The sequence below is a fragment of the Podarcis filfolensis genome, assembly GCF_964270895.1.
Source record: "Podarcis filfolensis genome assembly, chromosome: 7".
In the NCBI taxonomy this organism is placed as follows: Eukaryota; Metazoa; Chordata; class Lepidosauria; order Squamata; family Lacertidae; genus Podarcis; species Podarcis filfolensis.
In genome coordinates, this window is record NC_139603.1 from 76,619,895 (window position 1) to 76,642,405 (window position 22,511).

Below are 22,511 nucleotides of genomic sequence, written 5' to 3' on the forward strand. Positions count from 1 at the left end.
TGTTGGAAGCCACCCAGAATGGCTGGGGATAGTTGGATAGCTGTTTATTTCCTTGACATCTGATGGGAGGGTGCTCCACAGGGCGGGCGCCACTACCGAGAAGGCCCTCTTCCTTAGGGACATCCTAAGGAAAAGCGGGACATTCCAGAATCAAATCAGAAACTGGGACGGCTTCTGTAAATCCGGGACCGTCTCTGGAAAATAGGGATAGTTGGAGGGTCTGCACCACTAAACCAATACTGAGGAGGCTCTACCTGCAACTGAAACTTCAGGTTTTTCTAGGTGATTTCAGGTAGCCATGTGTTCTACTTTACAGAGGACTGTCCTCTGTTCGAAGAAGTCTTCCATTTGAAGGGATAATTAGGCCCTGGGCAGCTTGCCTCAAGTTGTTAAACAAAACAAAGGGGTTCAAAGAAACTTCTTATATGCATTGGCATGTTCTGTTCTTTAATGTACATGAAGGCTTAGAAAGCTGGATTTGAATTTTGCAGAGAGAAGTTCTTTTTGAGCTGGCTCATTTTGGACCCTCAATGGAAGAAGAAGACTGTTGCTACCGTGGACCTTTACTCCAAACTTATAATTCATCTTCACTGCTGTGATTTTGAGTTAAAGATATTGTTAAGGAAACAGATCCTCTGTGTGTAAGGGGCAAAGCTTGGCTTTAGTGGGCATGTTTTCAATGCTGGATGTTCCAGAGTCAATTCCCGGCTTCTCAAGGCAGGACTGGGAGAGAACCCTGTCCGAAAGCCTTGAGATCTGCTGCCACTCAATGTAGCCAATACAGTGGTACCTCTGGTTACGTACTTAATTCGTTCCGGAGGTCCGTTCTTAACCTGAAACTGTTCTTAACCTGAGGTACCACTTTAGCTAATGGGGCCTCCTGCTGCTGCCGTGCCGCCGGAGCACAACTTCTGTTCTCATCCTGAAGCAAAGTTCTTAACCCGAGGTACTATTTCTGGGTTAGTGGAGTCTGTAACCTGAAGTGTCTGTAACCTGAAGCGTCTGTAACCCGAGGTACCACTGTACTGAGCTAGATGAAGCAAAGGACTGGCTAGTTATAAGGCAGCTTCACACAGTCATGCAAAATTCACATCACGTACAGCTGCCCGATATCCTCTGCTAAAATAACTAAATATCTTTGAAGAGAGTCCCATTTTAGGCTTGGAGTACACAGCACTTTGGAGTACCCCAGAGAAATGGAAAACAAATAATAATAATAATAATCCCCTTCAACAAAGGTTTTCAAGCTAAGTTTATAAGTGTATTTCTTAAGCTATAATCAGAACATAGCAACTTTAATCAGATGCCATGTCTAAATTCCCCACAATTAACAGTGTTTTTGTTTTTTTTAACCCTCTAATTAGATGTACTCTGGAAGAATTTTGGCTACCAAAATATGCCTATTTCATATTTAGGTTGGGGGGGGGCAGTGTAGACCAGCCTTAAAATAGAAAGTCCCCCCCTCTCTTTTTTAAGGATCCTTTTACATAATCCCAATTTGCATGCTCTTGCCTGAGTTTCTTCCTGCTGTTGAAAAGCGCAGTGATCAGAAACAAACACACACACAGGCTCATAAGCGATCGCACACTGGAACAGTTTTGGCAGCCAATGAATGATGGGCTTCTTTGCCCTCCTATTAAAACGCTTGCTAAAAGAGACGTTCTCTTTTTTCAGGGGCCGCCTTTGCGACGTCCTGATCTGCAGCTAAATGAAGGCACTCTGTAGTCGGGTCTGAAAGAACTGCTCTCCCCCAGTCTTACATCTGTGGTCCTCCCAGCTCAGAAATAGGGCCACGTACAGTTTGTTTTGACACCTGCTTAAGACACGCACCCTGCTTTATTACATTTAAGGTTGGGTCTTCAGGATACGCCCCGCAGTGTGTTGCGGTTTGCAGAGAAGTGTGCTTTCGATCCAGGGCTGAGACCATCTGATAAGCCCAGGCTCCCTTAAGGCTCAAGCTATGAAATGGACATCTGAAGGCAGCCCGGTTTAATAATAATAATAATAATAATAATAATAATAATAATAATAATATATTATTTATACCCTGCCCATCTGGCTGAGTTTCCCCAGCCACTCTGGGCTGCTTCCAACAGAATATTAAAATACAATAGTCTATTAAACCTAAAAAAACTTCCCTAAAAAGGGCTGCCTTCAGATGTCTTTTAAAGAGAAGATAGCTCCTTATGTCCTTCACATCTGAAGGGAGGGCATTCAGGTTTAGGGAAGTTTTAAAATGTTTGATGTTTTATCATGTTTTTAATATTCTGTTGGGAGCCGCCCAGAGTGGCTGGGGAAACCCAGTCAGATGGGCGGGGTATAAATAAATTTTATTATTATTATTATTATTATTATTATTATTATTATTATTATTAATATTATTCATTGCTTTCCATGCAGAAGATACTTGGGCCAAACCAGAGTTTCTCCAGGTAGGGCTGAAAAAATGTCCCCTATCTGAAATATTGGAGACCCACTGCCGATCAGTGTAGACAGTAGAACTGAATGGAGCCATGGTCTGACTTTGTATCTTGAGGCAACTTGGTTTTCAACACATCTTGTCACACCCTAAATATCTTGCAGATGAAGGTGACCAGAAAACTACAACTAATCCAGAATGCGCCAGCTAGACTGGTGACTGGGAGTGGCAGCCGAGTCTATATAACACCAGTCCTGAAAGACCTACTTTGGCTCCCAGTACGTTTCTGAGCACAATTCAAAGTATTGGTGCTGACCTTTAAAGCCCTAAATGGCCCCGGCCCAGTATACCTGAAGGAGCGTCTCCGCCGCCATCATTCAGCCCGGACACTGAGCTCCAGCTTCAAGGGCCTTCTGGAGGTTCCCTCACTGCGAGAAGTGAGGTTACAGGGAACCAGGCAGAGGGCCTTCTCGGTGGTGGCGCCCGCCCTGTGGAACGCCTTCCCATCAGATGTCAAGGAAATAAACAACTATCTGATTTTTAGAAGACATCTGAAGGCAGCTCTGTTTAGGAAAGTTTTTAATGTTTGATGTTTTATTGTGTTTTTAATATTCTGTTGGGAGCCACCCAGAGTGGTTGGGGAAACCCGGCCAGATGGGCAGGATAGAAATAATAAATTATTATTAACTATTATTATGGAACTGCTGCACCAGGTGAAAAAGCCCCTTACCAAGAGGGATTGTCAGCTGACACCATTTCTCAGGACTTATATTTTTGAATTGTTATAGGTTTGTATGGGCTGCATTCATTTATTGAATTTATTGTTTGTTAATATGCTACTATTAGAAGTGGATGATTTTGTCAACTTTGTTTTCTCTCGTTTTTCCAATCTCAAATTCAATTCTCCACTTCATTAGTGTTCTAGTGTGGGTTTCTCCATTTGCACATTTTATATGCAATTCCCCGAATATACGCATTTTTTTCGCAAAGCATTTTTTCTGTAACGCAATGCATCTTTGTATGTTATTTTAATGAATCAATGCATTTTTACACACATTTAACACATTTTTTGCACAGGTTACTGGGTTGAAGAACTGCAGTGCAAAAGTTGAGGAGGGCAGATTTCAAAGGATGGCTGCATCGTTCCAGTTCATGTGTAAGAGGTTTGGGAAAGTTTGGATCTGCTAGGTTTCTCTTTAAATATTAATTGAATCAACTTTTTCTTCCATCCCTAGTCATTGTGTTTCGATAGGACTGTATTGGTGGGAACGCGGCTTTTCTAAAATGCTTTGTGTTTGTTGTGGGCCTCCCGAGTTCAATGTTGCTGTTGGAAGAGTGCCAAATATCAAACCAAATGCGACAACTTTATGTGCATCATGGGGAAGTTTTAATCCTAATAATAATAATAATAATAATAATAATAATAATTTATTATTTATACCCCGCCCACCTGGCTGAGTTTCCCCAGCCACTCTGGGCGGCTTCCAATCAAGTGTTAAAAACAATACAGCATTAAATATTAAAAACTTCCCTAAACAGGGCTGCCTTCAGATGTCTTTTAAAAAGAAGATAGCTGCTTATTTCCTTTACATCTGAAGGGAGGGCGTTCCACAGGGAGGGCGCCACTACCGTGAAGGCCCTCTGCCTGGTTCCCTGTAACTTGGCTTCTCGCAGTGAGGGAACCGCCAGAAGGCCCTCAGCACTGGATTTCGGTGTCCGGGCAGTACGATGGGGGTGGAGACGCTCTTTCAGGTATACAGGACCGAGGCCATTTAGGGCTTTAAAGGTCAGCACCTTTGTGCTTGGAATTGTGCTTGGAAACGTACTGGGAGCCAATGTAGGTCTTTTAAGACCAGTGTTATGTGGTCTCGGCGGCCGCTCCCAGTCACCAGTCTGGCTGCCGCATTCTGGATTAGTTGTAGTTTCCAGGTCACCTTCAGAGGTAGCCCCACGTAGAGCGCATTGCAGTAGTCCAAGCGAGAGACAACTAGAGCATGCACCACTCTGGTGAGGCAGTCCGCAGGAAGATAGGGTCTCAGCCTGCGTACCAGATGGAGCTGGTAAACAGCTGACCTGGACACGGATTTGACCTGTGCCTCCATGAACACCTGTGAATCCAAAATGACTCCCAGGCTGCGCATCTGGTCCTTCAGGGGCACAGTTACCCCATTCAGGACCAGGGAGTCCCCCACACCCGCCCGCCCCCTGTCCCCCCAAAAACAGTACTTCTGTCTTGTCAGGATTCAACCTCAATCTGTTAGCCGCCATCCATCCTCCAACCGCCTCCAGGCACTCACACAGGACCTTCACCGCCTTCACTGGTTCTGATTTAAAAGAGAGGTATATATGGCAAGGGTGGCCACATGGTGCCTTACAAATTCCAGCAGCCCCAAATGTCATGTCCAACAGCCATGGATGATGGGAGTTGTAGTCCAACAACATTGGAAGCTCAGCACTAGGGGCATCGACTTGGGCCCCAGATTATGGGTGCCCAATAGCACCCACGCCGTAACGTGATGTTGTGACGTCATGTCATTTACATTGTCTGTGCTACACCAGTGCGGCCTCAGAGGTCACGTCTGAGGCCTCCGTTGTGACTTCCAGTTTCTACTAGAAGTTGCATCTGAGGTCCCATCAGGTCTCAGACATGACTTCTAGGGTCTCACGAAGCACCAGGATTCACATTAGAAGTGCCCGAATGATGGAGTCTATGTGTTCAGCTAGTGCTCCACCTAGAAAAAGGTAAAAGGTAAAGGACCCCTGGATGGTTAAGTCCAGTCAAAGCTGACTATGGGGTTGTGGCACTCATCTCGCTTTTCAGGCAGAGGGAGCCGGCATTTGTCCACAGTCAGTTTTCCAGGTCATGTGGCCAGCATGACTAAACAGCTTCTGGCGCACGGAGGACCACGATGAGTGCCAGAGGACATGGAAACACCGTTTATCTTCCCGTCGCAGCGGTACCTATTTATCTACTTGCACTGGTGTGCTTTCGAACTGCTAGGTTGGCAGGAGCTGGGACAGAGCAATGGGAGTTCACCCCGTCGCTGGGATTTGAACCGCAGACCTTCTGATCAGGAAGCCCAAGAGCAGGGGTTGGCAAAGCTTACCTTGCCTGGGCTGGTTCACTGCCACGGAGCCCCCTCCGTGGGCCAGATCTCAGGTGTGCGTTAGCGCATCTGCGACCAATTTCCGGCATTTGCATCTGCAGAGACGCGATTTCCGGCGCTGCGAAAGCAAGTCCCTGCACCGTGCTGTGCTGGTTTAGCACAGCGCATGGGGACTCGCCAAGTAGATGGCTCTGTTCGGTGGTGGCTCATGGGCCAGTAAAATGACCCCCATGGGCCGCTTGTGGCCCCAGGGCCTTAGGTTGCTGACCCCTGCCAAGAGGTTCAGTGGTTTAGACCACAGCGCCACCCGCATTCCTCCACCTAGAAAAAGGTGCATCTAGCCAACAAAGGTCCATATAGTAAAAGCTATGGTTTTCCCAGTAGTGATGTATGGAAGTGAGAGCTGGACCATCAAGAAGGCTGATTGCCGAAAAATTGATGCTTTTGAATTATGGTGCTGGAGGAGACTCTTGAGAGTCCCATGGACTGCAAGAAGATCAAACCTATCCATTCTGAAGGAAATCAGCCCTGAGTGCTCACTGGAAGGACAGATCCTGAAGCTGAGGCTCCAATTCTTTGGCCACCTCATGAGAAGAGAAGACTCCCTGGAAAAGACCCTGATGTTGGGAAAGATGGAGGGCACAAGGAGAAGGGGACGACAGAGGATGAGATGGTTGGATAGTGTTCTTGAAGCTACCAGCATGAGTTTGACCAAACTGCGGGAGGCAGTGGAAGACAGGAATGCTTGGCGTGCTCTGGTCCATGGGGTCACGAAGAGTCGGACACGACTAAACGACTAAACAAGAAAGCCAACAATAGGACCAGGTGAGCATTGTGATACAAATGCCATCACGTTCGTGTTGGTTGCATATATAAAACCAGCTGCTATGCAGACCCTACATGGTAGATTTGGGCTCATTTTAAAAATACATGTACAAAACTCAGGAAAGAACACCAACTGCTCACAATCGTATCAAAAATATTTTATTTATTAAAGTAACAATTGTACTAAACAACCTATACTTGAAATGCATTGAATAATTGCTAGAATAAATACAGGCAATTATTTCAATCCTTTAAAGAATGAGAGGATTTTTATTTGACACTTGAACGTTGTTACCCCAAAGCTTTAACTTATACAATATAAATAGTTAAAAGGCAAAAGTCAAGTTTCTTTTCTTTTTTCCCCATTTGTGTTATTTGCATGGTTGTTGTTTTTTTAAAAAAAGAAAATTTAATACTGATCCATTTGGTCACCAAAAAGGATCGATTTTCTCCCCCAGTTGCAAGCAAATTAAGGCAAATTTTGCGAGCAAACATGATTTCTGTATCATCAGACAAGGTAGTATGGGTGTTACACATTCCACAGCAGAAAAATCAAAGTCATATCTGAATTTTAAGGAAGACAACCATATATCCCCCAAAACAACCAGATGAGCTTCCATTCTACCACAGTGATGGCCCATGTCAAAAAGAATAAGAATAAAATATAGATCAGTATGTTGTTGATACTCTTCCGCTTTTAAAAAAAATATTCTTAGGGATTAATATTACATTAATTGCCTATGCAATTATGGGGCCCATATTTTCCTCTTTTTAAAAAATCTATTTTTAGGCATTCTTATAATAATAATAATAAAAACTTTGATGGGTACATCATTGGGGATGGAAGGAATTCCTACAGCACAGAGGTATAGAGATTCATGTTATTCTTCCATTAGGTTGGATCCAGACTTAAGATGTAATCTAATACACATTCACCTGGGAATAAACCCCACTGAAGTCAGTGGGACTTTCCTTATTTTTCCGTCTATAAGACGCCCCCATGTATAAGATGCCCCCTATTTGGGGGGACTCAGATTTAAGAAAAGTCCACCCTTTGGTACTATCAGTGTATAAGACGCCCCCTAATATTTTATATTATTTCTTAGGGGGAAAACCTAGTCTTATACCCGGAAAAATATGGTAATTCTGAGTTGATATGTATGGGATTCTGCTATATGTTACTCATGCTTTAGCTCATTGAAATCAATTTGGACAAGTTAAGTCAAGGTTCACATAAATCCCATTGATTTCAATGGGACTAAAGCTTTGCTTTAGACAGGACCTATCCCAATAGTTTTCTCTGGAAGCCAATGAACTGCCAACAGCTTCCATTCTAGACTGGAAAGGATTTTCTCACTGGGTTGGCATAACTCAATTTGAAGAAACCAAGATATGCGACTAGGATTTCACTCATCTTTACATATTTTCTAAACTGGAAACCAAGAGTTTCACTCCGACCACAATATGTTTTCATATATACAGCATTAGGCACCCAGGTGGTGGGATGGAAGACTGCTTTTAATGCCTATGTATCATCTGGCAGAGGGTTATAAGTTTCCTCTTAGAAAAATTTTATGGGGAGGAGAAAAAGATTGCACGTATCTATCCCATTGGCCTTTGTGGGCCCAATCCCGCAGAAAGTTCTCCTCCGCAATTCGCACTGAAATTGGTGGGAGCTGTGCAGAACCGGAGGTGGAATTTTGGGCTCTGGATTTAACGGTCTCATTGCGACGTCAATATTTGGTTAAGTCAAACCTGGTGTCCTCTCACTCTAATTATTCTACTATGTGGGGCACTGGACATCTGCCCAAATGGTGCCACTGAAGCGGTTTGTGATCACTTAACGCAGCTCCCATGGATTTCAATGGGGGTCTAGGCAGGAGAATATCCTGGGGATTGTGCTATTCCTTGCGCACAAAGATTTTGCCTCCAAAAATTGACAATGATGTTAATTTTCCCTTCCACCCCTCAAATAAAGTCAAAAGCACACATTTAAATACTTTCACAGAAATAAACATTCATCAGTTTAAAAATACAGAGACTTTTAAAAAATTCTTCTTTCAATAGTGGGAGGGGGAAAAACTCAAATCAGCAAACCATTTTCACATTGTGGGCAAGTCTTTTTCTTTCTTTTTTTTAAAGGAGGAGTTTTTCAAAGCCTATTTAGAGGGGGGAAAGCGAGAGAGACTGTAAGAGCGGCGGGGAGGGGTGAAAATAGTGTACTTTTTGGCAGAAATATAAAATACGAGGTTTTTATTTATTTGTTGTTTTTTTAAAAAAAAAGACTGGTGTAAAAAGTAAACAGAGACAAATAATTACAATTATATAAAAATACAAACCCTTGGTCATCAAAACCCTTATAAAAACTTGACTTTGGAATTACAGTTTGCAGCCTAACACACACACACACACACACACACACACACACACCACATGCTCACTCGCACCGCTTCCTAGGAAAAAAACTCACAGAACAACAAGAAGGTTCATAAATTAGGTTGCAGATCCTAAAATGGGTTACCAGATCCTTTGCTTGTGTCTCCAAATCTCCCTTTCTTCCATGTCCGCCCACAGGAGCGTGGCCAATGAGGTATATAGGACGTTAACACTTTTGGGCGTACGCACAACAGAAGAAAGTGCATCGTTGGGAGACCACCCACAGGAATGGGTTGAATCCTTGTGATTTTCTTCTCCCCCCTCCCCCACCCTTTCCCGACAAAAAGGCACAATCACATTTAATTATTATTATTATTATTATTGCTTTGGCATGGTCATGAATTCGTTCATGTTCAAGTCCCAGCAGCAGTGATCCTTTTCCCTTGATGATCTCAAGTACCACAAACGCTAGAAGGTTCGTCGTGTGACAAGAAAGATTCCATGGGCAGCAAAAGAAGAAAATTTTAAAAAATGGGGTTAAGGGAGGCACAGTGGTTGAATCATACATCAAGCACCATGTCGTACTGTTGTTCCTTCTTCCTCCTTCCGCATTTGGTGATGAGGACCAAGTACAAAGTCAAGAGCATCACCCAATAGCAGGCGTAAAGTATAGTACCAATGATTAGCACGGTCTGTTTCGATTCAGTGAATGGCTTTTTGGATTCCTTGTATATTGTGAAAATGACGCCGCCCAAGAGGATTGTAAACCAAATGGAGACCGGGATGAGTCCTATGAAGTTGACCACGATGGTTTTCCGGCCCGACGTACCCCAGCCTGCTTTGTTTATGGTGGCGATGGCAAACATCTTTGCCGGCAGTAAACTGGACATGTACAACACTGAGTAGAGAGACATGAAAACCATGACAATGTTCCCTCTAAGGCAGCTGGCAAAGGAAGACTTGATAAGGCCCACCAGCTGGACTGTCAACAAGAAAAGGAGGATGTTCCACAGCTTCCCCCGGTAGAAAAGCTGGATGACAGTGGCAATGAGGAAGAATGGGAAGAAGCCAGTGATGACAGCCTCGTAAGTCATCCACAAGTGATGCTTGTGGAACCACATTGCATTGTATAGCCACTCTCGGAAGTAGGACTTGCTCCAGCGGGTCTGTTGGTTCAACCACCTGAGATATTCGATGGGCGTTTCGGTAAGGCACTTGGACCGAGCCGTGTATTTCGTTGCATAGCCAAGGCTCAGGACTCGGTTGGTGAGATGGCGGTCGTCTCCAAAGCTGCACTGAGATCCCATGAATTCTTGATTGTACCAGTCTTCCACAAATTCGTGGAGTAAGGCGTTCCTGTACATCCCCAAGGGCCCACTGATGCACTGCACACAGCCAAAGTAGGACTGGCAGGCCCTCTCAATGTTAAACGCCATCCAGTATCGAACACTGCTGAGAAAGGAGATCCACGAGTCGTACTTGTTCAAAATCTACAAGCAGCAACAATGAAAAGAAAGTTTTAGAACAAGAAAAAGAATATGCAACTGTGTTTTTTAAAAAAGCAAAACCCATTAAGTATATGTCATAAAATACTGCCATTCACATTTTTTTCCATTTTTTATTTTGACATAGTAATAATCACAAAGAAATAAGAATAAAAATGTGCACCCCACCAACGAGACCATTCATTCCATTGTAACTATCCAACCTCCCAAAGTTTCAACACCTCTTGCGATGGTTTGACCCCTTTCCGTTTTAACAGTACAAATTCTACAAACACCCTCCATATCTTCTCAAAATAATTTCTCCTGCATATTCCCTGCCTTACCTTAATGGCACATATTAATTTATAATTAATAGCTATATCCCACACCTCTTTATGCCATTCTTCCATTTTATATTCTGCTTGCCCCTTCTTTTTCCTAGCTATAATAATGTGTGCAGCTGTCGATAAATTTGTGAGCAAGTTCTTCATAACCTGTGAACCTTGCACGCCATCGTATATTGATAATAGTGCTACCTCTGGACTTTTGGTCAGCTTTAACCCAGTGATTTCTGTTATCTCCTTAAACACCATTTGCCAATTTTATTTTATTTTATTACATATTTATACTTCCACCACATGTGAACATAATTCCGTGTTTCCTGGCATCCCCTCCAACATAACACCAAATATCCCTTGTTTATTTGGTTTAATCTGACTGGTGTTAAATACTATCTCCAAATTGATTTATAATATTTTTCTTTTATTCTTACATTATTTTTAATATTCTGATACTCCCTCCCACCCATGTTTTCATAGAATCATAGAATCCTATAATGCAAGAATCCTGCACTTCGTGTTGGCTCTCTCTCGCACAATACCAATGTTACTGATATTTTGTGGCAGTGGTTTTCAAACTGCGTGCAGATCAGCACCATGCATTTAAAGTACCGTATTTTTCGCTCGATAACACGCACCTGACCATAACACGCACATCGTTTTTAGAGGAGGAAAACAAGGGAAAAAACATTCTGAATGAAACAGTGGATGTATCATTTTTGTGCTTCATGCTGTGGCCACAGACATGTGATCTGATGGTGAATTTGGGGTGACCCAATGCAAAAATCCTGAGAATCCCTGTGGATCCATGCTTTGTAACCACGTTTTTGCACCATTGCAGCCCCAGGCAACAGTGGGTGTGTGATTTTGGGGGGGGCAGGCTGTAGCCATGGACATGCTATGTGCTCTGATGGTGAATTTGGGGTGACCCAATGCAAAGATCCTGAGGATCCATGTTTTGTAACCACGTTTTTGCACCATTGCAGCCCCAGGCAACAGTGGGTGCGTGATTTGGGGGGGGCAGGCTGTAGCCATGGACATGCTATGTGATCTGATGGTGAATTTGGGGTGACCCAATGCAAAGATCCTGAGGATCCATGTGGATCCATGCTTTTTAACCACATTTTTGCACCATTGCAGCCCCAGGCAACAGTGCGTGTGTGATTTTTGGGGGGCAGGCTGTAGCCATGGACATGCTATGTGATCTGATGGTGAATTTGGGGTGACCCAATGCAAAGATCCTGAGGATCCATGTGGATCCATGCTTTTTAACCACATTTTAAGTGGGGAAGGAAGGAAAAATACAGAATGGACAAGGAGCACGAGAGGGGTGTGCAGAGAAGCAGCTGGCTAAGAATGCAGGAGAGGGGTATAACGGGAGGGAGGAAAGGAAGGCAAAAGTTTTCCCTCACCTACCCACCCAAGCCAGCCAGCTCTCTCTCTCTCTCTCTCTCTCTCTCTCTCTCTCTCTCTCTCCCTCCTGCATGTTTTCAGCAGCACCGGAGCACAGAGACGACACTCTGCTTGCCTGGAGGGGAGGGGCTTTCCCTGCTCTTTGTTCCGTTTGAGCAAACACAGCAAGGAAACAGAGGAGGGTGGGCAGTAAGACCCTGAGGCAGAATGCAGGAAAGCAGCCACTTCCTCTTTTCAGGTTTCCCTTCTCCGAGACGCGCGATTTGATTTTTGCCTGATTTTTTTTGCCATTTGGCTCCAGGGACCACACATTCGCTCAATAACACGCACAGACATTTCCCCTTCCTTTTTAGGAGAAAAAATCTGCGTGTTATAGAGGGAAAAATACGGTACATCTGACACACATTTAAAGCACATAACTGCCCCCAAGGAAACCTGGGAGCTGCAGTTTCCCCCTCACAGAGCTACAAATTCCCAGCATCCTTAACAGACTACAGTTCCCAAGATTCCTTGGGGGAACCAGTGCACTTTCAAGGAGTGTTGAGTGTGCTTCAAATGGATAGTGTGGCTCCACCTTGTGTGACAGGAGAAGACCTGGAATTGCTCAGTGCCTTATCTTGGGGTTTCTCCTACTTCCAGCATCCTCCTCTCTCATCTAGACCCCAATTTTGAACAAATACTTCACTGGACACAGAATGGAACATTTGCAAGAGACCCCAAATGGCAGAAAGAACACAGGCATAGATATAGTTTCCAAGTTCAGAGTCTGCAAAGCCAACAAAGTTCCCCAGACCAAAGTACTCTGGTTTCTGTACATATCTAGACTCCGGCTTTTTCCAAGGTCTTGTTTATTTTGTTTTTGGCTACCTGGAAATCCACTTTGACTGCACAACTTCACTTTGAGCTGTGCACGGGGCGGGCCAAGCCGTCAGGCAGCGTGGGGCCCTGAGCCGCCATGTCACTCCCAGGAGAGACGCGTGGCTTGGGCGTGCTGCAGACCAGGCCCTGAGGTAAGTGCCACCCTCCGCGGTTTGCCATTTTGTCACCCCCTCAGGGATTACACCACACCCCCTGCAGCCCCCTTCCTACGCCCCTGCTCATTGACACTAAGCACAGCCAGATCAGCTGCTCACTCCATCCCGATCACCCATCTGTGTCTTATGCTCTTTCCTAATCGTGTTATTTTACCTCTATATAATTAGAATCTGAACCTTGCCCTACAAGCAAATAAGTCTCCTGAAATGCAATGACTGATTCCAAGAGTCAAAGCTTCATGTGGACTATATTGTGTAAGAATTAGGCTTGGCAGCACTGTAATCAGCACACACTATTATCTTGTCTCAGTCGGTCTTTTGTGCCCCAGATCCTTTACATTGGGGTCCATTTTATTTATACAGGCCCCACATAGGCTTTTCAGCTTAGCAGAAAAGCTCAGTTATCCAACCCCCAAACCATCTGAAGGCAGGGATGGATAGGGATGAGTGTGTGTGTTTTTTAAATGTTTAATGTCTTGTTATGTTTTTAGATATGTTGGAAGCCACCCAGAGTGACTGGGGCAACCCATTCAGATGGGTGGGGTATAAATGCTAAACCAGTAATAATAAATATTATTATGGAATAGGACGTCCCTATTTTCATTGGAGAAATGTTGGAGGGTACATGGTTCATTCCCAAATCTACGCATCCACTATAGGAGAAATGTTCACAGTGCACATAAAATATGCATGTTACTTCCTGCATGACTATCAATCTTCACTTCCAAAATTGCAAGGGAGCACATAGAGGTGGCCCTAAATTTACAATCTTTGATGCAGAGTTTGAAAATTGCTATATTCACCTGCACATCTCCCCCAACGCCTCCAACCATTGGATCTTCTTCTAAAACCTTGACCATTTCTACCGATGAAGCTGGATCAAGCATTGTATCAGAGTCGCAAACCTGTCCATGAGAAAAATAAGTAAATGTGGAATTAATAAAGGAACCAGAGTCAGCACTGCCGAAAACTATGTGTTTCACAAATGGTGTGTTTTGAAACAAATCCTATCAAGCGAATCACAGGTTGTGGGACCCACGTTGGCGAAGCTTAGCAACACGTACAAAACTTGAAAAAAGGTCACCCCATTCACATAAGGGGATGATGCCTTTGGCAGATTTCAAATTTTAACTGCAAATTTCAACTATGCACTTTTTCACATTGTAAGGCTTAAAGATTCTCTTTGTTCCCTCACATCTGACTCCGCTCGCTCTAAAACACTTCCCACCAGAATCTGCAGTGTTCCTCCTTTTAAACCCTATTTGTGTCAAGCTAGCAGGCATACCCTTTAAATGTAACAGCAGTTGTGTGAGTACTGCGGCTATAAAGAAATGTCTGTTCTCAGAATCAGAGGTATTTATTTAATTAGCACATTGGATCAACTTCTTTGAACAAGGACCGTGTTCATGAGATGGGGCATGGAGAAGAGTGTGTGTTTGTGTGTGTGTGTGTGTGTGTGTGTGTGTGTGTGTGTGTGTGTGTGTTGGGGGACGACGACTTTGCGGGTGTTCTGCACTTTTCCTGATCCCATTTGACAGAAGGAAACCGGATGCATTTGGTGCCCCCAGTTCAAAAGTTTCCCGCTGTCCTAAGGGGGGAATGAATGATGAGTGAACCTACAGATGCTTATAAAAATTGGCAGAGGATCTGGGAAGAAATACGATAGCCCCCTTTTTTTTCTCACTCACAGAAGGTTTAGCCATTCATGTATATATGATTCCAGAAGCTGACTCTGCCAACCAGATCTCTTTGAACCTGCATTTCATGGAGCGCTCCTCATTCACAACACGCCTATAGAACTGTTTCTCATAATCGCACACTCGCATTTTATAGCATTTAATGTTGCTCTGCTTGTTGTTATTATGCTCTCGTATTGTTTCAAAAGGGATGTGGGTGGCGCTGTGGGTTAAACCACAGAGCCTAGGACTGGCCGATCAGAAGGTTGGCGGTTCGTATACCCGTGACGGGGTGAGCTCCCGTTGCTCGGTCCCTGCTCCTGCCAACCTAGCAGTTTGAAAGCACATCAAAGTGCAAGTAGATAAATAGGTACCGCTCTGGTGGGAAGCTAAATAGCGTTTCCGTGCGCTACTCTGGCTTGGCGGAAGCGGCTTAGTCATGCTGGCCGCATGACCTGGAAACTATACGCCGGCTCCCTCGGCCAATAAAGCGAGATGAGCGCCGCAACCCCAGAGTCGGTCACGACTGGACCTAATGGTCAGGGGTCCCTTTACCTTTACCTATTGTTTCAAAGGATATTCTGATCTCATTTCTAGCATGTTTGAAATGTTCTGCAGGTATGGCTTTCTTCTCCTTTGAAAAGAGGAGTTGTTGGGTAAAATGATCATGGCAGCGGATGCTCACTTAAGGGCAGAAGACAGAGCAGAACCGGCTCAACCATGAGGCTGGGTGAGGTGGCTGCCTCAGGTGGCACCCCATAAGGGGCATCATCCCCGTTCCAATGCCCAGTTTTGCTGTTGGTCTCCCCAACCTCAAGGGACACAGACTCATAGAATTGTAGAAACACAGAAATCTCAGATAGAGCATCCATGACAGATGGACATCCAACCTCTGCTTAAAAAGGAAGGAGAGTCCACAACCTCCCAGAGGAGACTGTTCCACTGTTGTAACAGTTCTTATGGTCAGAAAGTTTTAGTCAGAAATCTCCTTTATTGTAACTTGAAACCAGTGGTTCGAGTCCCACCCTCTGGAGAAGGAGAAAACAAGCTTGTTCCCTCCTTCGATGTGACACTCAATGAATTTTCATGAGGATTGCTTTGAAAAATGCAAATCGCTGCAGAAATCTGGAGAAGCAAATTTAATATTGGAAAAACGAGCAACTGAGAGAATTGAAATTCAAAGGTCCTTCCACCCACTAATTGTTGCAAATGTTTCTATTCTAAGCCTTCCTCTAATGAGCTCTGGGTAACATTCACTTAGGCCTATCCTTCCTCCCCAGTTATATTCAAAACCAACGTGTTGAGCTGACCAGTCATGACTCTTCCAAGGTCACATAGTGAAACTTCGCAGCTCAAGCAGGAATTCAAACCCAGGCCTTTTATCACCAACTTCATCAGGAGCAGGTCATAGACCTGACAGTGACCCTAGGTGAATCTGATAGGTCAAGGGACAGAGCCAAGGGTGGTGCTAACAGGTTATAGGGGAGCCTGCTATAAAGAGTGTTGATTAATATTTCTGACTCCCATTCATTAGTTTCCCAGTTAGACCAATAGATTACTGGGTGGCAAGCAGTTCTATTCATAGCTGGCATGAAAGGCATGAATACTGAAATATGAATGTAAATACACCTTTCCTATTCACTAGATCTACAAATCTGTACCCTCTTCATTTAGAAGCGGGGGGGGGGGATTACAGTCACTTGCATATGGGCTTAGAGACCATTAGAGGTGCCTTTTTGTCCATTTGGCAACAAAAACAGCCTTCAGAATGCTGTTAGGGGAAGAACCAGCATCAGTTATGGTTGTTAGTGCACCACAATGTGGCGATTCTGCTTTGCCTTGGACGTCAGGTGTGTCATGCGGCAGGTACATTAACAAGCAAGCTCTGTGAAGCATTGGGTAGCCATATTCCCTGATATTTATGATAAATCTTTAAATGAGAACTGAATTCAATATTTCCCCCATCCCTACCTTGGGTTTGGACGCGGGTGGCGCTGTGGGTTAAACCACAGAGCCTAGGATTTGCCGATCAGAAGGTCGCGGTTCGAATCCCCGCGACGGGGTGAGCTCCCGTTGCTCGGTCCCTGCTCCTGCCAACCTAGCAGTTCGAAAGCACGTCAAGTGCAAGTAGATAAATAGGTACCACTCCGGCAGGAAGGTAAACGGCGTTTCTGTGCGCTGTTCTGGTTTGCCAGAAGCGGCTTAGTCATGCTGGCCACATGACCCGGAAGCTGTACGCCAGCTCCCTCAGCCAATAAAGCGAGATGAGCGCCGCAATCCCAGAGAGGCCATTACTGGACCTAATGGTCAGGGGTCCCTTTACCTTTACCTTGTGCTAGTCACCGACTCTCAGCTCAACCTCCCTCACAGGGTTGCTGTGAGGATGCTATGGAGAGTGGAAGAACCATATCTGCCACCTGAGGCTAGAAATGAAATTATTAATAGTGAATCAAAACATTAAAAAGCCCTCTTCAGCTGCTGCTTTAAAAAACCTCAATAACACTTCTTAAAAACTTTCCCTCCCCCCTTTGCCAGATGTATTGCTGGGATCCGAGGCCATGATTCATTCTGTGAGAAACTCTGAGGCACTCATATGCAAACAGATGCTCTTGCTGCTCAGAAAGAGCATCTCAAAGGATTGGCAGAGTCTGCGAAAATGGAGAGATTTTAAAGCCCTATAAAAACTTGTTAAGAAGCAGGGAGAAGGCGGTGGTGGCTGGGTGGGGAGGAGGAGGGGAGCTTAGAAATACAAACAGGAGAGATCCCTCAGCCAAAGAGTGTTTGCTTCATCCTTTACAGCTGCATTACCTCACTCAAGGCAAAAGCTTGGCCTTTAAAGCCTCAGTGACACCGTTCACTTAAAAATGAATTAGGCAGCACCCCCCCACCCCCTGTGCAAAGTACAAGCTGCAGGCAAGGATTATTTGCCAGCTGGGCTGCATCTGACATAGACATACCCCCCCACACTTTCCTTACTAGGCCTGGTAAAATGGAAGGGGCAAAAAGCTTACAAAGAACTAACTCACGCAGGCTACTTGTATTTATAATTGCTGTTGAGCTTTGGGGAAGAATACATGGGCGTGGGTTGCCCCCATTTTATCCTTTCAGAGAGGTAGACTGGGGCCAAGAGACAGAAAGAAGGAGGGAGGGAGAAGAATGTCCCAATAGGCCACATTCACAACATATGTTTAAAGTACCACGATACCACTTTAAACCATCATGGCTTCCCCCAAATAATTATGGGAGCTCCTTGTTGTGGGTGTTGAGAGCTGTTAAAGAGGCCTCTACTCCCCTCACACCGAGCCAGTTTCCCTTGGTTGTTAAGCCATTCTGATATTTGTAGTTCTGCAAGGGGAATGAGCGTCTCCCAACATCTCAGCACCCGCAACAAACTACAGCTCCTAGTATTCTTTGAGGGAATCCATGAGAGTTTACTAGTGGCACTGTGGTCTAAACCACTGAGCCTCTTGGGCTTGCCGATCAGAAGGTCAGCGGTTCAAATCCCCACAATGGGGTGAGCTCTCGTTGCTCGGTCCCAGCTCCTGCCAACCTAGCAGTTCGAAAGCACGTCAAAGTGCAAGTAGATAAACAGGTACCGCTCCGGTGAGAAGGTAAACGGTGTTTCTGTGCACTGCTATGGTTTCAAGTGTTCTGTTGTGGCAGAAGAGGCTTGGTCATGCTGGCTACACGAACCAGAAAAATTGTCTGCGGGCAAACACCGGCTCCCTCGGCCACTAAAGCGAGATGAGCGCCACAAACCCAGAGTTGTCTGCGACTGGACTTAACTGTCAGGGGTCCTTTACCTTTTTATCGAAGTTTTACATATATGGTGTAAATGTTGGCCCCCAGTGAGGTTCAGGGCTGAGTGAGGATTCAAAAGCTGATCTCTGCTATCAAAGTTCAAGGCTCTTCACTGTGGAGGGATGCAGATAGGCAGGCCCTGGTGTGAGGCATTTGCAGCACAAAGACACTGCCACAGATTGACACTGTGTTGAGTGTTCAAGGAACTGGGGTGAATTCTGTGTGACAGGTGACTCCCAGACCCTAATGACTGTGGTAGGGCCACTGGAGGCTGCTCCATAACCCCAAATGGGGCAGTGCCCAAAAACCTTAACCTACCCCCACCTGTCTGCCTCCTTATTTACAACCAGCCATGAGGTGGGGGCTGCCGGTCATTGGCTCTGGTTTCCCATATTGTAGTCCCCTTGCCTTCTGCCTCACCAGCCCCATTGGGCACCAGTCCACTGGTAGGGGCATCCAGGACCCAGGCTATGGTACAGATGCTAGTCTTCCTCTCCGGGAATAGAGATTTCTGACAGTAAGAGCTGTTAAAGACAGTGGAACAGATTTCCACGAGAAGCCGTGGACTCTGAGAATCCTTCAAAAAAACAATCTCTCAAAGGACCTGTTGATGGCATTTTACCATTGTACTGTTGAGAGTGTATTAACTTATGATCTGTGTATGTGGTTTGCGAGCTGCACGGTCAGGGAAAAAACAATGCTGTCCAGGGTTATAAAGACTGCGGAGAGAATAGCTGGGTGCACTCTTCCCACCTTGGATCAAATCTATGCTTCCAGGTGCCATAAGAAAGCTGCAGAGATAGCACAGGATAGTGCGCACCCCAGAAATTATCTCTTTCAGCTTCTGCCTTCTGGAAGAAGGTAGAGGGTTATAAAGACTAGGACTAGCCACCTGAGAAGCAGTTTCTATCCAAATTGGTTTTGGTTTTAAATGCAGTGTAAGGAGTCTCTATGGGAGTATATTGTATTTAAAAATGGGGTATCAGAGTTTTTAGGGGGCTAACCAGGTTGGGATAGCTGGGATAGCAGGCTTTTTGAATGTCTTATGTAGATTTTTCAATTTCATTGTTCTGTATGGGACAATGACAATAAAGATGATAAAGATTATCGTATTCTTCCTTGGAGGCTTTTAAACAGAGGTTGGATGGCCATCTGTCATGGATGCTTTAGCTGAGATTCCTGCAGGGCAGGGGGTTGGACTAGATAACCCGTGGATCCCTTCGAGCTCTAAGAATCTATGACCTTTCTAAGAGAGACCTTATTTGCAAGCAGCAGCAACACTAATGATGCTTTCAACAATTTGTAGATATAAACGAAGGCAGTTTTTTTTTACACCAGTTAAGAAACTGGCCTAGTTAAATAACACAGCGAGGCAACTTTGATCCCATTGGATTGGGTACCCATTATATTTTTTTGCTTAAAAGCAACTGAGGCAGAAAAAGATTGCCAGAGATAGGGGGTTGGTCAACCCCTTCATAGGACCATAGGACACTCTTGTACAGTCAGGTTATGGGACTATCTCATCTACTATCATCTAAACTTGCTGCCACTGAAACACCTCCATAGGAGCCAATTCCAGTGGGCCAATTATAATATATAATTTTTGGGGGGGAAACACCCACAAAGTCAATGAGAAAAGCCGACAGGTGGCAGCGGTGCTGCCTCAGAGAGAAGCAGTTCAGCTCCGCCCTCTGCAACCATCGAGTGGGGCATCCTTTTCTGGGAATGGGGCTCAGATGTGGAGGCAGAGTCTCTGAGCTCCTCCCTATGGAAAAAGGTGCCTCGCTGGCAGAGGGGAGGCATGTGCGTGTGACGTCGCACCCACAATCCTGAGGGCAAGATTCCCCCCCCCCCATCACCTGTGTTTCACACAGGAATCTCCTCCCTGGAGATGCTTCTCCTCCCTGGAGATGCTGGGGTTGAAACTAGGACTTTTCTGCACAGAAAGCATAACCTTTCCCACTCAGTTCCAGCCTCTCGTCCCTTCCATTTCTCCATGTTAACTTGCTACTTCCTGTAGCTCAGCAAATCAGTCTCTTAAGCTTAAGCCAAGAAAGAGTATTTTCTATAAGATTGAATATCAATATACGTATCGAGACTTTGAGATTAGACCACTGAAGAAGCCTGGAAAACTACCTTGGGAGTGGGCTACCTGCAAGCCCCAGTAAAAGGGACCCATCGGGGGTGAACAGCGGCCTCTTGATTACTTGGACTGCCAGGGTGAAACAGGTGAAAACGCCGGCACCCTGTCATCTACAACTTCGTTAACATCTATCTACAACTCCACTAGCATCTCTCGGTATTGTGAATAACACCGAACTTACCTTTTGTTGGTATCTGCATGAACTTATCTAAAAGACTGAGTTAAGCATTTGAAAAACCTATTGAAGCCAGACATTATAGGTTCATCTTAGGTTGGGTAGTTCGCAAGTCTCTGCGGCTTTGTTTAATATTTTGCATTTTTCTCAGCAGGTTGATAAAGAATGTGTAATTTATCATTCTGTGTATATTAATCGCCAACGTGTTGCATGAGTCGCACTACTTCCTGTAGCTCAGCAGTGGTGAAACCTCTTGTCCTGTGGGTGTAATTGGGCCTGGTGTGAGTCCCAAGTTTGCTTGCTGAGCTGCTTCTGATAAACTGTGCCCCATACCCCATCATAGGTATGGGGTACCTCTGGATGCAGCTACAAAGGAACAGCTGGGCACTTAAAATTGAAATCCAGAGTGTCCCTTTGTAAGTTGGACTTTTTGTTTCTGACTGGGAGCTCTGCTAGGATCAGCTGCAGTTCAGAGTTCCTCGTCGGGAACTCCATCGCTTTCGCCTTTTGAAGGAATTGGCTTGAATTCAAGTAAGTTCCCAGAAACAGAGCATTTCCCCTAATGATGTAAGCTAATAGATAGTGGGAGATCCCCTCTGAAACAGTTATGTGAGACAAGTAAATAGCAACCCACACTGAAACTGCAATGCTCTTCTTCAGACCAACAGCCCACTGAGAGTCTATAACTGCTGTCTTTGCAGTCTTATAACCCTGATTCATTCGCAAGCTGCTTCTGCTAGTAGCCATCATACAGGTTACCAGCAGTGGTCAGCAAAGTAGGACAGTGGTGCTTACCTGACCTCCTGTCACCTGCATCACTGCAGTGTACTGGGAAGGGTGAGATGGCCGTGAGTGAGTGGTCCGTGAGGTCGGCAGAATGCAAACGCACTTGGCTGCAACACAGGTTGGCTCTGCCAGCGCATTTGCACTGCGCTGGCCAAACCACCACCTCTCCCTTCTTCTTCCCAGTAACACAGGTGATAGGGCAGGTAAGTAACTGCTGTTGCAGGTTATGTAATTCAGCAAGTGATTAATCTACGGATTTAGAAACAACTGCCAATAAACAGATATGGTAAACAGAAGTATGTGTAAACAGAGGCAAAGAATCTATCCCTGCTTTAAAAAATATGGTTGGGGGGAAAATATCATTCAGAGAAGAAATGGCTGCCACAATGTTTGTCCCAATTTCAAACTGGTGATGCTTCGGGGTCCAGGTAATCGTAGATATCATTTGCAGGTTTTGGGGTGCTCCCCTTACCATATTCATTGCATACTGGACCATGAGTTAAGGTCCAGTATGCAAAGAATATGGTAAGGTAATCTCTTTGTGAGGTTAGGCATTGAGGTTAGGCATTGGGTAAGCCTTTGTTTGGATGGAGGGGAGGTTGTAGCCTTTGCCTGCCCCTCTCAGTAAGGGTATCCTGTTAAAGGGATCCGGGGGTGTGGATTCTGTCCAATTCTGTCGGACCTGGGCTAGGGCCATGTCACAACCCCAGTGGGAACCTCTTGGGGTGCCCCTATTTGATGTACATCATAGGGTTCCCCCCTATTGGTGGTTTACTCTTAGATGGACTTCCTGCAGGCTGGTTGGAGTAGAGATCTAGCCTGGCTTCACCCAATGCCTAAGCCAAACCGCTCACATCTGTAACCAATAAAGTTGTGGCCTATTTGAACCCATAAACCAAAGCACTCATGTCCATGTGTTTATTGTCCATTAGGG

At 45.1% G+C, this 22,511-nt stretch overlaps 1 protein-coding gene across 1 annotated transcript in view; it reads right to left on the bottom strand.

Annotated features, from left to right (window-relative positions):
- Nucleotides 1-6,494: 6,494 nt before the first annotated feature.
- Nucleotides 6,495-22,511, bottom strand: part of HAS2 (hyaluronan synthase 2) — a 42,592-nt gene continuing 26,575 nt past the window's right edge. Inside the window, exons 3-4 of the mRNA XM_083622101.1 lie at nucleotides 13,800-13,901; nucleotides 6,495-10,217 (exon numbers count right to left, since the gene is read on the bottom strand). Coding sequence (XP_083478227.1) covers nucleotides 9,288-10,217; nucleotides 13,800-13,901 — 1,032 coding nt within the window. The 3' untranslated portion in view covers nucleotides 6,495-9,287. The remainder of the gene's footprint in view (nucleotides 10,218-13,799; nucleotides 13,902-22,511) is intronic.